Raw genomic sequence first — 16,176 nt, 5'->3', positions numbered from 1 at the left:
CAACAAAGAAATGAAAAATGTCATGAACTAAGTGGAAACTCTAGGACTGACAAATGTAGTCTCTGCAAACATTACCGGGAGAGCTTAGTGTCCAAACACTGAGAAAGTGGTGAGTAGCCCTGACGGCAGGTCAACACAGCAGTGAAGACGAAGCTCAGGGAGAAAAGACAGAAAAGCAAAATGAACATCACTTCAGCAGCATGCGGGTCAGAACTGTGGCCGAACACACACGTAATGGGAGTCTCAGGACAGAGGCAAGAAAGGGAGGCAGAAATAGACATACTTACATTTTCTCAAATTCAGTTAAAAACATCAACCCAGAGATCCAAGACTTTCTCTTTTTTTTTTAAATTTTATTTATTTATTTGACAGAGAGAGATCACAAGTAGGCAGAGAGGCAGGCAGAGAGAGAGGGAAGCGGGCTCACTGCTGAGCAGAGAGCCTGATGCGGGACTCGATCCCAGGACCCTGAGATCATGACCTGAACCTAAGGCAGTGGCCTAACCCACTGAGCCACCCAGGCGCCCGAGATCCAAGACTTTCAATGACCCCAGGCAGGATCAGCACACAGAAAACCACATCATGTTCACTGTAGTCAGACTGTTGCAGACCAAAGGTAACGAGAAATCATTAGAAAGGAGTCAGGAGGCAAACAGATGCACTACGTACAGGAATGCAAGGTCAAAACTGCAGACTTTTCTGCAGAAACAATGCAGACTGCCTGACGCATTAAGTGCTAAAAAAGAAAAACCTGTCAATCTAGAATTCCATGTCCAAGAATAGCCTTCAGGAAATGAACTCAAAATCAAGATGTTTTAAGATAAACTAAAGGTAAAACAATCCATTCCTAGAAGAGATGCCAAAAGAAATTCTTCGGGCTAAAGGAAGACGATAGCAGGTGAAAGTTGGTCTAAGGAGCCACGGAGAGGACCGCAGTGGAGAATGTGTGGGCAAACAGAAAAGGCTCCCATCTTCATTTCGTGGGTCCCTTAAAGGACACTTGCCTGTTTGAAACCAAAGTACATTGAATTGTGGGATCACTAATAAATGTAGGAGTAAAATGCATGACCGACCACGACAACACAAACGATAGGAATGAAACTTCCACAGAAGTTTGCTGTGCAGAGTTCTGACGTCACCGTGAAATGATAAAACGTCAATTCAGGATAGACTGTGACTAGTTAAGGATGTACGTTGTGATCTCTAGAGCAAGTCCCTAAAAATAATAAAACAAAAAGTGTACCTAAAATCCAATAGAGGAGATAAAATGGAATGCTAAAAAATATTCAATTAACCCAAGAAAGTGGAGGAAAGGAACAACATATGGGACGAAAGGACAGCAAAACAAAGTGGAAGATTCCACCCCAACCGCATCCATGTGTCCACTAAATGCAAGCGGACCAGCACTCTAGTTAAACGTGCAGGGTTTATCCCACTGGATACAATAAGTAAGACCCAACTAGAAGCTGTTTTCAGAGACACTTCAAAAATAGACTCAGGTGGCCCTGGAGGGAGTCCCCGGGAGCCAGTGTATTTCTCTCAGAGTAAATCCAGTGCCCCTAAGTGGAGTTTCAGGGATTTGCTCCCCTCCAGCACTGGACAGGGGGTGACCTCTTAGTGTATGTGGTGTTGTATGTGCACAAGCCGCAGTGTGTCTAAGATAGGAAACCTTGAGGAAGAAGGGATCACACAGCATTCTCGACGTTGCTTTGAGTTGAAACCGTATAGGACTGGGCTCTCAGCACACAGTGGACGGCCCCTGGGACCAGACACACTGGGGCACAGGGGATGGGGCCCATGACTCCGGGTGGCGCTTGGCCATCCTGCAGGGGGAGGTCCCAGCAGATGGGCTTGTAGTGCTTACTCACTGCTGCTGCACCACAGAAACACGAGTGAGTCATTTCCACACCAGTTCATGATTCGGTGTCACGGTCCCGTGGGTTGACCCGATTCGGCCAGTTAGCTGTGGCTGAGGGACTTTCATGAGGTTCCTGTGGATGCCCCCAAGACTCATTCACCTTCCTGCAGAGCACCTGTCTCCCCCGAAGGCCATCCTGCATTTGAGGCCCGTCTCTGTCTCCAGGGTCGACACAGAACTGGTGGCGGAGATGCTGAGCACCACAGCCTGCATCCAGGGCAGGAGCATCATGGAGAACCTGAAGGGGAGGGAGCAGCTGCGCCTGGCGGCCGCCAAGGCCTTCATAGACAGTGCCAGGTACGCCGCGCCGTGCTCCTGGCCGGGGGTGTGGGGCGCGGCGCTGTGCGCGATGAGTGGCGGCTGCAGTACCACGAGCTGGCGGGCACGATGCTCAGTGGGGACGGCCGCTGAGGCTCTCCCTCGGTGGCCCCATGGCCAGGGCTATCTCACCTTCGTGGTGACACCTACCCCAGCCCGCCCGCTTGGGCACGGGCAGGTCACCAAGGCCGCATGGCCATCGGAGGGAGGGAGCGCCCGTGCGGAGGGCGATTCCAGGGCACCCAGCCCCACCTCCGCCCCTGTAAGCCTCACGTGTTGCTGCTGCGTTGTCCATCCCTGTCTACACCTGTCCCGGCCAGCAACTCCCTTTCAGGTTTGGGGGCATTGCAAGGAGCAGTGCGCTGGTGATGGTGGCCGCAAGGCAGTACTGGAACACCTGGCTTCCGTTGCTGTCCTCGGCGGCCACCAGGAGGAGAACCAAGAACGTCCTGCAGCGGATCATCCGCATCATCAACAAGACAGAAGCGAAAAAGCAGGTGTGCTGCGGGGGGCCACGGCGGGGCAGGACTCTCCCAGAAAGGGTGGGCAAGATCCCAAGGAAAGGCAGACCCTTGCAACCAGGAACGTGAAGGCCAGCAGAGTGGGGGGCCCGGAGGACGGGGCATTTCCAAAATCCCAGCTGGGCAAACCCCACCCCTTCCTCCCTTCCTCCCCTAGAGAACATTGACCCATACCCAGAAAAGCCCAGCAGGAGAGGGGAAGGGACAGGGGAGGTGGGAGCAGAACAGAAGGCTCCGACTGCTGAGGAAAACTGTAGAAGAGCCAGCGTCCGGGCCTGGCTCTACCCCGTGCCCACCCCTTCACCAGCATGGGCGGCCTTGGTGAAGGCATCGTCCCTGTGTGGCTCCCTCTGTCCACCAGTCCCCGAAGCTGGCAGAGCTGGGCCCAGACCCAGCTCGAGAGGGTGTGTGCAGGTCAGTGAGGACTGTCCCAATCCCCTGCTGACCACGTGTGTCCTCTGCCCATCCTGGAGACTCCCAGCCCCGGGCCTCGGCTCCCCACAGGGCTTCCGGCACCTTGCCTGTCTGCCAGGGACGGCCACACTCCTACTGTAAACCTGCAGTTTGCAGCGGGATCCTTCCCAAACAACGGCCCGCAGGTCGGAGTCGTTGCAGACAGGTCCGTGCTCAGACCGTGCAGGAGCCCGTGGACAGAGCTTCTTGAGCCGGCAGCCCAGGGCCCAGTGACACCGCCGAGGCCGGCGGACAGACAGGCTCTGGGAGGTTTGGCGGGGACCGGACGAGATAGGGAGCTACCCTCTGTGCTGATTCCAGAGCTGCGCCTTCCCAAGGCTGTCCCTGGCCTGGGAGACTGCTGTTCAAGAAAAAGCAAGAGGAAATTGAGAATCATGGCCTCATAGAAGAAACTGGTCGGTGCTTCCTGTTTTCTTACTAACAACTTACGACCTCTGATGGTCTAAGCGAGGTGTGGGCAAAGCACACCCACAAGCCGAATCTAGCCTGGCTCCTGTTTTTGTCAATAAAGTTTTATTGGGACACAGCCATGCCCATTCATTACATGGCGTCTGAGGCTTGGCTAGAGCACAGCGCGGAGTCCCTGTGACAGAGGCCCTGTGACCTGCAGACCTCGAGCACTCACTGTCTGGCACTTTACAGAAAAGTTTGCCAAGCCTGGGTCCAGACATTTATAAAACTTAACCTAAAGTTCAGTTTTTGCCAATTTGCTTTTTAAAGTGGTGGTAAATTACATAATTATTTCCCATTTTAACCATTGGAAAGTATACAATTCAGGGACCTTAATTATATTCCGACTGTCGTGTGGCCGTCACGTGTCTGTGCCTGAAACTTTTTCGTCAGCCCCAACAGACGCCCCCGCCCTGTCCCCATTTGCCAGCAGCCCTACGTTCTGTGTTCGTGAACGGGACCACGCTGGGTCACGTGCGGGATTTGTCCGGCCGGGTCTGGCTTATCTCACTCAGCACAGCGTCCTCCGGTTCATCCGTGTGGCGGCAGGTGTCAGGACTCCCTCCCTTCTTAGGACCGAGAAACAGTCCGCTCCGCGGTTGGACCTCGTTCTGTCCGTCCGTCCGTCTGCTGGCGGGCATGACTGCTGCAACCGTTTCACTGCTCGAACGTGCGGCCGAGAGCACGCAGGTGTCTGTGCCTGAGGTCGGTTCTTTCCGCGTCACAGTCGGGAGTGGAGTTCCCGGGTAAATGGTAGCTCTGTGTTCAACCTTCGGAAGAAATGCAAAACTGCTTCCCAAGCCGTGGCACCGTGTACATTCCCGCCAGCACGTCCTGGTTTCTGCACCTCTGCGTCAGCACGTGTTCATTCCCATGAAAAACGCTGTATCCATCCCAGCAGGCGTGAAGTGGTCCTCATTGTAGTGTGGGGTTTTTTTAAAGATTTTATTTATTTGTTGGAGAGGGAGAGCGAGCGAGCAGACAAGTGGGGAGAGGGTCAGAGGGAGAAGCAGGATCCCCGCTGCGCAGGGAGTCCAACATGGGGCTCAGTCCCAGGACCCTGATCCTGACCTGAACCCACGTCAGATGTTTAACTGACTGAGCCCCGGGGCTCCTGGACCTGTCTTGGTTTTGATCTGCATTTCTCTTAGGACTAGGATAGAGATCTTTTCATGTGCTTATTTAGCTCTTTGCATATTTTCTTTGGGAAACCTCTTTTCAGCTCCTTGCCTGCGGGTCTTTGAACTGGTTTGTGTTTGTGGAGTTGTGAGGGTTGTCTGCACGCTCCGGATGTTCACCCTCCCCAGACCCAAGACTTGCAGATTGTTTTCTCCATTTGTTGACTGCCTTTTCGCTCCCTTGCTGGTGTCTTTTGGTGCACAGAGTTTCTTCATTTTGACGAAATTCAACGATTTTTGTTCTTTTGCCGGTTTTGGTGTCATATCCAATATCACGAAGAACTTTCCAGCGTTTTCTTCTAAGTTTTATAGCTTCGCCCCTTCTGTTCAGGATTTCCCCACTTGAGTTGATTCCGGCACCAGCTGTAGAGCAGGGGACAGCTTTGTTCCGTCGCGCGTGAAGATGCCGTGTCCCAGCGCCCGTTGTTGAAAACGTGGCTCTTTTCCCATAGAATGAACTTGGCGTCCTCGTCAAATCGCACTTCACCATTTACGGGAGGGCTTCCTTCCGGGGTCTGTCTTCTGTTCCACGGGTCTGTATGTCGAAATGCCAGGGCCGCACCCACTGGCCGACTGCAGCTCTGTGACAAATTTCGGAGTCAGGAACAGGAGGCTTGCAAGTCGATTAACCCTTTTGAGATTGTTGTGGCTCCTTGGGCCTCCTTGCAATTCTACATGAGTTTGGGGATTGGCTTTTCCATTTCCTCTAAAACCGGTGTTGGGGTTTTGAGGCGGGCGTGTTGAACCTTCAGATCACTTTGGGTAATGCGCACAGTTGAACATATCAAGCCTTTCTATGCACGAACATGGATGTTTTTCCATTCATATTGGTCTTCCTTAATTTCTTTCAGGGATGTTTTCAAGGTTTTCGGCAGATACGTCTTTTACCTCTTTGGAAGCATTTAATTCCTTTAGGTGCTAGTATAAATGAATTCGCTTTCTGTCTCAGCTCTGGCTGCTGTATGAACGTGCCGCATGACTGGGCGGCTTACCTGACCGGAAACGTGTCACGTTCTTCTGGGGTCTGGAATTCTGAGACCAGGGAATCAGCGTGGCCCGGTTCTGACGAAGGCGCTTCTGTCTTGCGTCCATCTGCCTCCCTGCTGTGCCCTCCTCTGGGGCAGTGTGGGGCAGAGCAAGACCTCTCCTGTCTCATCTGATGGTCTTACGAAGGACCCTTCCCCCTCGTGACCTCACCTAACCCTAATTACCCCCCAAATAGCAGCACACTGCAGACAAAGACTTCTACACGTGAATTTGGTGGTGGGGGGGACACAAATAAGTCCACAGCACATTCCTAGTTTCCTTTCTGGATTGTTCGTTGCTGATATATAGAAAAACCACGGGTTATTGTGTCCTACAGGTTTTCTAAATTGATTTATTAGCTCTAATGATTTTCTTGGGAACTTTTTGGGATTCTTCTATATATAGGGCCATATCATCTGTGAATGGAGAGAGTTTCACCTCTTTTTGTCTTCACCTCTTGTCTTGTTCCAGCTCTGGCTGGAATTTCCAGTAGAATTTTGGACAGCAGCAGGGAAGCATCTTCATCTCATTCCTGATCGTGGGGGAGCTTCAGTTGCTCACACTGAGTGCACTGTCAGCTGTGGGGTGTTGATAAATACCTTCATGTGTTGAGAAATGTTCCATTTTTCCCAGTTTCCTGAGATTTTATGAAAAGCTGTTGGATTTTGTCTAATGCCTTTCTCCATCAGTTGAGATGATTGTGGAGCTTTTCTCCTTCATTCTATTAACGTGATGTTACGTTGATTGATGGTGTGTGGAAGGACTCTCGTACTCCTGGGATGAACCCCATGTGGTCATGGATTTGATTTGCTAAATTTTGTTGAGAATTTTTCCCTCATCTAAATTCCTAATGGGGATTGGCCCATGATTTTTCTTGTTGTGTGTTTGTCTAGATTGCTTTCAAGGTAATGGTGTCCGAATCAGTTTGGAAGTATTCCTTCCACTTCAGTGTTTCAGAAGTTGAGGAGGGTTAGTGTCGATTGTGGAGACATTGGGTAGAATCCAACCACGAGCCATTGGGTCCAGGACTTTTCTTCGGGTGGTTTCTGATTATTGGTTCAGTTGTTGCTTGCGCACATTTGCTGAGATTTTCCACTTCCTGTTGAGTCAGTGCAGGCAGCGGGCATGTTTCAAGGTATTTGCCATTTCTTCCAGGTGATCCCAGGACCCCGAGATCAAGACTGAGCCAAAATCCAACAGTCAGACTCTTAACTGACTGAGCCACCCAGGCATCCTTCTTCTTTTTTTTTTTTTTTAATATTTTTTATTTATTTGACAGAGAGAAATCACAACTAGGCAGAGAGGCAGGCAGAGAGAGAGGAGGAAGCAGGCTCCCTGCAGAGCAGAGAGCCTGATGTGGGGCTCGATCCCAGGACTCTGGGATCATGACCTGAGCCGAAGGCAGAGGCTTTAACCCACTGAGCCACCCAGGCGCCCCCCAGGCATCCTTCTTAATAAGCTTTTTCTAATGTGCTTTTGATCGCATTGATTTCAACCTCTAAAATGGATTTGGACACTTCATGTCATTGAAAAAGCTGCTGTCTACGTTGGGGGTGGCCTCTGTGTACAGGCTCTCACAGGCCCTGGGGAGATTCTTCTCCTGGGTGAAATATGACTTCACTTTTTATGACTTAGTATTTCAGAAATTTAGTTGCAATTTCTGTACTTAGGTACTGAGCCAAAAAAACCTCAAAGCGGTGAAAGAGTAATTCACGACGTCCTGTGTCTCCTTGTTTCGCCGCAGGCAAAGGGGAAAGTGCTCCCTCTTCACCAGTGGCCTACGGCGGACTCCCACAGCGGAGGGGTGACAGAAGGTCACTTTCGCCCAGGTTTGTAGACACAGGACAGACACGGCCACAGGCATGAGAAGAGGCGAGTGCTCCGCGCTATGAATTCCGGCAGCTGCGTGAAGCCTGCTTAATCCGGACGGAGACCACAGGGAGGGTCGGCTCGTCACTTGGGGTGTGATGGGCAACAACCTCATGGAACCCCCATGGTGTGCACAAGGACACCAACTAGGGGCCCTGTCCCAGACGCCCTGGGGTCAGGGACCGCTCGCTCAGCCTAGTAGCTGCTGTGGAACCCAGTCCCCGGATACCCAGCAACAGGTCACAGTCGTGCACTTCCGCACAACAAGGCGGAGATGTAGTCTTGCAAAACCAAACCAAAACAAACTGAACTAGGACGTAAAACCATATTTAAGAATTCAAGTTTAATTCTGCTAAGAAAAATACTCATCCCCACATCTGCTGGGGAGTGTGAATGCCGGGGACGGCCTCCGGTCCCCGAGAACTTCAGCTCTGTCGGAGAGAGAAACTTGATTTAAAATAATGCACGAGAAGTAGGACCACGTGTCACTGACTTGGGAGCACTGAGCCCCAACAGTTCCCAGTCTCCCGCTGCAGAGCGCGCCGCGGCTCCTGGCAGGACGGAAGCGACGCGGGGCACAGGGCAGGACCCCCAGCCGGTCAGGCCTGAAACAACAGCCAGGAGCGGCCCTTGCGGCCCAGTCCCAGAGGCTGACCAGCGTCTCGGTCCCGCTGCTGGGCGTGGGTGGCGAGGACCCCGTATACTGAGGGCCCCACGCTGGCCGTGCAGAGGTCACGGGGGCGCACAGGCCCTACGCAGCGGGGGCTGGTGCCAGTAGGGTCCTGGCCATGGCCTTCTCTGCTCTGGGGTCCACCATGCAAACAGAGCCCCCGCGGGTCCTGTGCCCATCGCAGGGCCTCTGCTCAGGCGCGACCCCGGGGCGGAAGCTCGGGCGTGCCCTGGGGTGTGCGGTGGCGAGTCCACAGGACGGCTTGGTCTCCATCTCTCTGCAGGCCGCTTCCACACCCAAGGGCGCAGGCCCGGCCGCCCGATCTTAAAGCCGCAGAGGAGGGACAGCGCAGGACCTGGGGTGGGTGGGGGGGGGGGGGCGCAAAGTCCGAGCTCAGCGAGGGCGGGCGGTGCGCGGGAGGCACCTACGGGCGGAGGAAGCTCCGGGGGACTCGGCGAGGCCGACTGGGCTTGGGTGGTGGGGCCCTGGGCAGCCCAGCCTCGCCCCCGCACACCGGCTGCTCCCACCCGCAGGTGCCGAGGACGACCTGACGCTGCGGGCCGCGCTCTACGGGCTGCTGTTCCACTGCCACGCAGACTGCGGGGACTGGGAGGGCGGCCTCAAGGTGCTGGGCGAGGCCGTGCAGGTGCTGCCGAGGACCGCCCACCGCCTGTGAGCGCTGCCCCCTCCCCCTTCCCCTCTCCTTTTCCTCCCCCCCACCCTCCCCTCTCCCCTCCCTGCTCCCTTCCCCCTCCCCACCCCTTCCCCACCGTCTCCCCTCCCCCAGGACACCCTCCCCGACTCTGGCTCTGCAGCCTTCCCAGGTCCGCTCTCTCCCCACCCGCAGGGAGTTCAAGGCAAGGAGCAGGAGCACACACAGATGCCGAGGACCTGGGGCTCCTTTGTCTTTTGTCTTTGTCATTAGGAAAAGGGACACGAATTCCTTAGTTTTAGATACATCATCTACACTTAATTGTTTTCCTTTCAAGCACTAATTTCTCTCTTTTGCTTTTTTAAGCTTGATTTTTAAACATATGGTCATTGTGAAAGCCAAACTGGGCCAGAATTTCACCATGGAAATCCGGAAGTTCAAGGACGAGAGGGAGGATTACCTGGCCCACCTGTGGCACCAGCTGGCCTGGAACTCGAGCAGCGCGTCCGGGCAGCTGGTCTGCCGCTACCACGCCATCCGCGCCCTGCAGGTCTGACCGGGACTTCGGGTGGTGTGACTCAGCTTCGTGACCTGTGGAGGGAGGCTGAGCCCCTCCTCGCCTAGCAGAGGAGCGGAGGGAGGGCATGTGCCCTTCTGATGAGTCAAGGACACTTGACAGACCGCTGTCCGCTGTCGCACCTCCCCCGCGTGGAGGGACGCACCTGCGGGCCGGCCATCCTGTTCTGCAGGGGAGCCCACCCGAGGAGGGGACGCCCGAGGCTGGTCTGGGCTGCGGAGGGAGCAGGGTTCTGCAGCCTTCTGAGACTGCCCGCCCCACAGGAACCGAGCAGACTGGGAGCCACACGGGGGCAGAATCGGGGGAGGGGAGGTGCCTGGCGCAGAGCAGGTGGGACTCAGGGAAGGACAGGGAAACCCGTGGAGGCAGGGGGCACTGCGGTTGTCCTGAAGATGCTCCCCGGCCCCCAATACCTGTTCCAGAGAGCACCTCTCGTCTGTCGTGGAGCATGTCCTGCTGGGAGGGTTCTCGACTGAGCCAGGGTCCCAGGGGTGGGGCGTCTCTCGGGAAGGAGTTAACTGGGACGGGTCAGGACACTGCTTGTGTGGTCAGTGCTGAGTGGACGGTGAAGACCAAGGTCCCCGTCAGGTTCACCGGGACCAGGAGCGCGGCCCCCCCTGCTTCAGACAAAGGCACTGGGCTTCTTGCAAAGGCTCTCCATCGCCACTGACCCCACGTGCCCTCCTCCCTTGCTCCCTGTTTCTCAGGGGTACAAGGTGTTTGTAGAAAGCACACACGGCCACACGGCCGTCACCACAGTCAGCGGTACAATATTCCCTCACCGCCCGCACGTCTGTTCTCACTGTCCTGCCACCGCCAGCCCGTGAGACACCAGTCCACTCTCTGTCCGTAAGGGTTTTTCTGTCCGGACATGTCATGCACGTGCAGTCGCGCACGGTGTGTCCCTGTGACCGGCTTCTTCCATGTAGTGAAGGTGTCCAGACGTCGTGTGTGAGGCCGTGTGTGCCTCTGCCTGCTGGGGCTGCTGGTCTCCCGTCAGACGGGTGTTTGTGTTCTTTCCGTGGGGGGCTGCTTCCGTGTGGACACACGGCCACGTTTCTCTTGGGCTCTGCCCAAGCAGCGTAACTGTGGGACCCTGTGGGGTCTCCCCACAGAACCTTCCGGGAGTGCTTTCCTACCAGCTGGGTGAGGGCTCCGGTCTCTCCACCCCCCGGGCGACACTGTCACCTGGCCGCCTGGTTCTAGCATCCTGGTGGCCACGGCGCCATCTCGCTTCCCGGGCGACTGACGCATGTATTTTCATGCACGTATGGGCCGTTTGTCTATCTTTTTTGGGAAAATGTCTATTCTGATGCTTTGCCCAATTTTTCATTTGGTTACCTTTTTATCGTTGAGCTGTAGGACTTCCTCGTGCATCCTGGGCACGACCCCTTGTCAGATAAAAGATTTGTACATTTTTTCTCTCCTTCTGCCTCCCTCCCCCACCCCTCACTGAGGTGGGGGGGGTCTCAGGGCTCGGCTCCCCGCCCTCCACAAGCCTTCCTCCCTGACGATCCGGCTAGGCTCCTGGGCTGAACGCCCCCTGCCCCTGAGTCGCCTCGCAGCTTAGTGTCTAGCCTGGACCCATTTCCTCTCGCCCCGCACGCCCCGCTGCCCGCACCCCTTCCGTCTCTGGATGTGTCCACCCAACACCCGGAGTCGAACTCCCCCTCCTCGGCGCCCCCTCCTCCTTCTTGCCTTTCCCGCCCCACGGATGGCGGCCTCCCCTCCCCGTGCTGGGGCCAGGCATGGGGCAGTTTGGGGTTCGGGGCGTGGGACGCAGCAGGTGGAAGCAGAGGGACCATGGGCCAGGCTGGCTCTGCTCTGGGCAGGCGGGGGAGGCTCCACTGCGGTGTGGGACCTCGTCTGTGCGCGGGCCGGGCCTCGGGCTGGGCTCTGGGGCTGCCGGAGGGATCGAGCGGCGTCTCCCCTGACCCTGGCGCTCCGCTGAACCGCAGAACCATCCAGAGCCTCCCGTACGGGTCTGGAAGCCCGTCTGAGGAAACAAAGCTGTGCACGGACCAAAGACAGCCCGGCTGAGGAGGCCGGGGGCCGGGAGGGGCAGGCGGGCACAGGCCGGGGACTGGAGGACCCGGAGAGACCGTGCCAGGCTTTGGTCTTGGGATAGTAGTGTGAGCGACAGGAAGGTTCTAACGAGTGTGGGCAGCAGATGTCCGCTAGCGGGTCCGCCGCGTGGAGGCGGGGTGAGGGCCCACCACGGGCTTCCAGAAAGGAAGCAGCGGCCGCCGTCTGTCTCAGCGTTTGGGGTGCTGAGCGGTAAGCGCGTCTCTTCTGTCCTCTTTTGCTTCGTCCCGAAGAAACCAGAGAACGAGTGGCAGAAGGTTGAGTACATCCTGGAGCTCAGCGAATGGCTGTACTACGAGCAGTTTCCCATGGAAGACGTGACTTTCCACCTGAAGTGGGCGGTGGACATCCTGATGCTGATCAGCCCGGCCGGGGACGCACCGGAGGGGGCAGGTGCGGGTGCCGTCTGCTCTGCCCGGGGCCGGCCTGGCGTGGACGTGACCTCGCGGCCGCCGCTGCAACCTGCAGCCGGGGCAGGAACCCTGGGGTACTACCCCAGAGGCCAGCCTGGCCCCTGACGGCAGGGACGCCTTCTAGAAGGGCCCGGTCAGGACAGCTCATGGCTGGGGCCCCCCTTGTGTTACAGAGGAGCCACTGTCCGCCCAGGAAGCCCCGGAAAGCACGGTGTCCAAGGACGTGGGGACAGTGTCTGTGGAGAAGCTCTGGAACGTGCGACAGCTGGAGATGCTGGCCCGGGCCCACACCCTGCTGGCGCTGATGGTGTCCCCGAGCGCCGCCGACCACCAGGACCACTGCCTCCTGGCCTATGCATGCCTCAGGCGCATCTGGCAGGTGAGGCACCGGGCTGCTCGCTGCCCCGTCCCCAGCTCTGGGCCAGAGCTGCCACCCCCCGTGCAGCTCACGGGCTTCGCCGGCTGGCGCAGCCCTCGGACAACAGCCCTGACCCCCGCAGTGGCCGAGGACACTCTTCTCTGAAACACACCCCCACCCCGGCCCGTCCACCAGGAAGTACCCCAGGGCAACGGTGTGTGGAGGGGACGGCCAGCCCACGCTTGCCTCTGCCTGCCCCGCTGCACCCTGGCACTCAGCTTCCAGAACCTTATTCCGTGCATCCCCCCTCCCCACCATCTCTTTAGGGCCCTCCCAGGGGAGCTCTTGGAGCCTCTGGTTCTCGAGGACATTTGAGGGCAGTGCCCCTGACCCTCCCAGCAATGTGCCTGGGGACAGTGGGACCGTCACCCCTTGGCAGTGGGAAGAGTGAGACAGACTGGGAAGGCATCCTCGGTCTTCAAGATGCGCCAGCCCACTCTCCCCCCGTCCCAGGACAAGGGTTCCTTAGCCCTTCCGTTAGGAGAACAGCGAAAATGTCTACGTGTTCTTACTTAGAGACACGCACTCACTTCGTGGAGGTGACCGGCACTCCTTGGAGGTCAGCTGTGTCCCCGCTGGTCCAGCATCCTGGAGACTGCGGTGTCCCACCCACTGAGGGACACTACAGTCCCTGTGCTTGGGGCCGGCTCACTGGTGTGGCCCTGGTGCCCGAGGAGACACAAGGTTGCCCCTCAGAGCCGCAGGACCCCCACCACCCCTCGGATCTGGCGGGTGCAGGAGCGTGTGCTCGGCGGCTCCTCAGGCTGTGCCGCGGTCTCGTTTTCTGCAGGTGTCTTTAGTTACAGCAGGAAAAGCAATTTCCGAAAGTGAGATTCCAGAGGCAACAACTGGCTCACACTTGTTATTGCCTAAAAAAGAGAAGGAGAAGAAGAAGGGGAAGGAAAAAGAGAAGGAGAAGGAGAAGGACAGAGAGAAGGACAGAGAGAAGGGCAAAGACCCCAAGCAGGTACCGTGTGCACGTTCGAATGTGGGACTGTGTCTGGGCCCCCCCAACAGCGGAAGGCCAGGGCCACAGCCTGCGTCCACGGGGGTGGGCCTGGACACACCCAGGCCGTGGGGCCTGATGGACCCCTTGTCCCTCAGTGTCCTCTTCCGTAAAGTGGAGGACACCCCCGGACTGTTAGGAGGGTGACCCAGGATGCGTGTCTCCTCTCTGGCCGCAGGCGTGTGGGTGAGAGGCCGGCTCTCTGGAGCAGAGGGGAAAGCGCCGGCATCCCGGGGTGGCCATGCAGAGCGGGCCTTCCCCCTGGGCTCCGGCACCGCGTCCTCCGAGCGCCGGGTGGCCGGTGCTGGGGGCACTGCGAGCCGGGCTCCCTGGGAAGACTCAGCGTCCGCATTGCGCTCTCGCAAGTGACGTCAGAGCGCGTTCGGCTGTGGCAGTGAACATGGCTATGGTGTGGGTCACAGGGAGGGCGGCCACGGGCAGGGGCCCCGTCGGGGCTGGGGAGGGGCCCAGATCCAGGCAGCGCTGGGCCCCCGAAGGCAGTGCCGTCTCCGGGTCCAGCCCCCACCGGCTCAGGCTGTGCGGGATTCCGAAGCGAGTCCCACCTTCCTGCTTCGCCGCAGCAAACCGCCGCCGCGGGCAAGCGGCTCCAAGACGTGCCGGCCAGCGTGGAAGAATGGGGCTCCTACTCCTGCCCGGAAGGAGTGACGGCGCTGTTCAGACGCGATGACGGCGACTTTACCATTAACCCGTCGAGCATCCGGAGGCCGGTAAGCGACTTCGAGGGGCGCGTGCGGGCCAGCGTCCCGAACCCCGACTCCCCGCCCCGTGGCCGTGGTGCCGTGAAGTACATCCGGAAAGAGGGCACGTACGCAGGGCCCGGCTCGGTGCCTCATTGAGGACGCACCTGTGTGCGGCCGCCCAGGCCTCTGCCGTCCCGGCCGCCCCCGTCCCCAGGCGACCGCCCGTGTCGGGGGGAAGCACGTGCTCCCTGTCGTCGTGCAGTCCCCTCCCCGCCGGGAGCGCGGCCCGTTGCGGAAACGCCGCCGGGTGGCCCTGTCTGTGGCTGCTGTGGCGCCGAGCCGTGGCCGTCCCCCCGGCTCCGGCTCCGACACCAGGGCCCACCTGGGTGACCCACGGAAATGCTCCCTCTCTGGACTTTTGCCGACCGCGCTGGCAAGGAAGCCATTTGCTGTTAGGTCGCAGGGGTCAGACCTGATGACAGGGACCTTCATCCTGTCTTTGGTGCTCAACCACGTGGAGATCGTCCTCGTGCCCCTCCTGCGTTTGGGCTCGCTCGCCCCGTCTTGCCCGTGTCTCCGTCACCTCTTGGCTCTCACGGCTGTGGAGCCGTCCCACGGTCCCCGGACCAGACCACAGTCCGCTCGGCCGTGCGGCTCTGGGTGACCCTGTGTTGTCTCAGTCGGTGGCTTCACACGCGAAGCTGCTTTGAGCATTCCTGACCTAACCCGCGGTCGTGGAGCGTGGGTTTGGCCGACCAGGTCACCTCTGGCCAAACGGCCTTCCGAAGCGGCTGTGCCAGCGCCGTGGGCCCTGCAGCGGGCGGGAGGGCCGTCGTCCACAGCGTGCCGGCCTCACGCGGTTCGCCGTCCTGCCTGGGCCGTTCAGTGGCCGCACCTCACTGTGCCCTCTGGCCCTCGGATGTCGTCTCTGTGGCCTTTCCAGTCTGTTGCCCACATTTTACTAAGGTTTCTGTTTCTTTCTTACCAACGTGAAGGAATCCAACCTTCTGTGGCAACCACGCTCCGGCAGGGTACGAAGGCCCATCGCCTTCCCCTCTCCGCGGGCTGTCCTGGGGTCTGCGCGGGACTCGCGGGTGCGCGTGCTCTCCTGGGGACTGGGGACTCGCGGGCGCGCTCACGTGACAACTAGAGACCTGCTCCTTTGTCACCAGGACGTCGTGGAGCTGGTTGACAGGACCGCTTCCCTCTCCAGAGGCCGTGAAGATGCGCGCTTACAGCGTCTTCCCGAAGCTTTCTGGGGTCTGCGCCAGAGTCACACAGGCCGCCGCCTGAGCTGGCGGGTGTGGTGTAGGGCGAGGTCGGCGCAGGCTTTCCAATCTGGGGATCAGAATGTTCCAGCCCACCTGTGGGAGGAGCATGAGCCCATCTTCTCCGCGGAGCCACGTTGGCCCTATGGCCGTGTCCACACGCACGCGTCCGCCCCTCACGGCCGGGATGCCTGAGCCTCGCGTGACCTCACACTGGTCTTCGAGAAGATCCTGGACGTTCCTTCCGTTCCGCTCGCATCTCTGCGTGCACGCTAGGGTCCGTGGCTGGCGCCCGGCTCGTGACTGCTCAGAGTCTCGGTGTCGGCAGCCGGCTCGGGAGTGTGACGCCCTCGGCCCTCCAGTGCGCGAACGGTCCGCCCCCCCCCCCCTCAGGCCTTCCTTCGACACGTGGCAGGGGGTGCGTTTCCTGGGCGGGGCGTGTGCACGTGTCCAGTGGGTTTCCGCGTATTCGACGTCTTTGATCCTGTTGCAAATAGCCCTTCTGGGTCATGCTTGAACGCCACGGTAAATACAGAAATAACAGTTTTGTTAACTTTTAGTAATTGTGGTGACTTATCTGTCACGTCTTCTGGATGTCCTGTGGGCCCGTCGCTCCGTCTGCTGCTCGTCTC

The 16,176-nt window shown here is 58.3% G+C and overlaps 1 protein-coding gene across 1 annotated transcript in view; it reads left to right on the top strand.

Moving 5' to 3' along the window:
• CFAP46 (cilia and flagella associated protein 46) overlaps positions 1-16,176 on the top strand; it is an 83,962-nt gene that overhangs the window by 32,130 nt on the left and 35,656 nt on the right. Inside the window, exons 23-31 of the mRNA XM_046026236.1 lie at positions 2,084-2,215; positions 2,571-2,733; positions 7,630-7,714; positions 8,958-9,096; positions 9,443-9,626; positions 11,972-12,131; positions 12,325-12,530; positions 13,360-13,478; positions 14,144-14,303. Of these exons, the coding sequence (XP_045882192.1) occupies positions 2,084-2,215; positions 2,571-2,733; positions 7,630-7,714; positions 8,958-9,096; positions 9,443-9,626; positions 11,972-12,131; positions 12,325-12,530; positions 13,360-13,478; positions 14,144-14,303 (1,348 nt within the window). The remainder of the gene's footprint in view (positions 1-2,083; positions 2,216-2,570; positions 2,734-7,629; positions 7,715-8,957; positions 9,097-9,442; positions 9,627-11,971; positions 12,132-12,324; positions 12,531-13,359; positions 13,479-14,143; positions 14,304-16,176) is intronic.

Source organism: Meles meles, chromosome 13, assembly GCF_922984935.1.
Source record: "Meles meles chromosome 13, mMelMel3.1 paternal haplotype, whole genome shotgun sequence".
Classification (NCBI taxonomy): domain Eukaryota; kingdom Metazoa; phylum Chordata; class Mammalia; order Carnivora; family Mustelidae; genus Meles; species Meles meles.
Note: the sequence above shows the minus strand (reverse complement) of the source record. Positions and strands in the feature narration are given on the sequence as shown.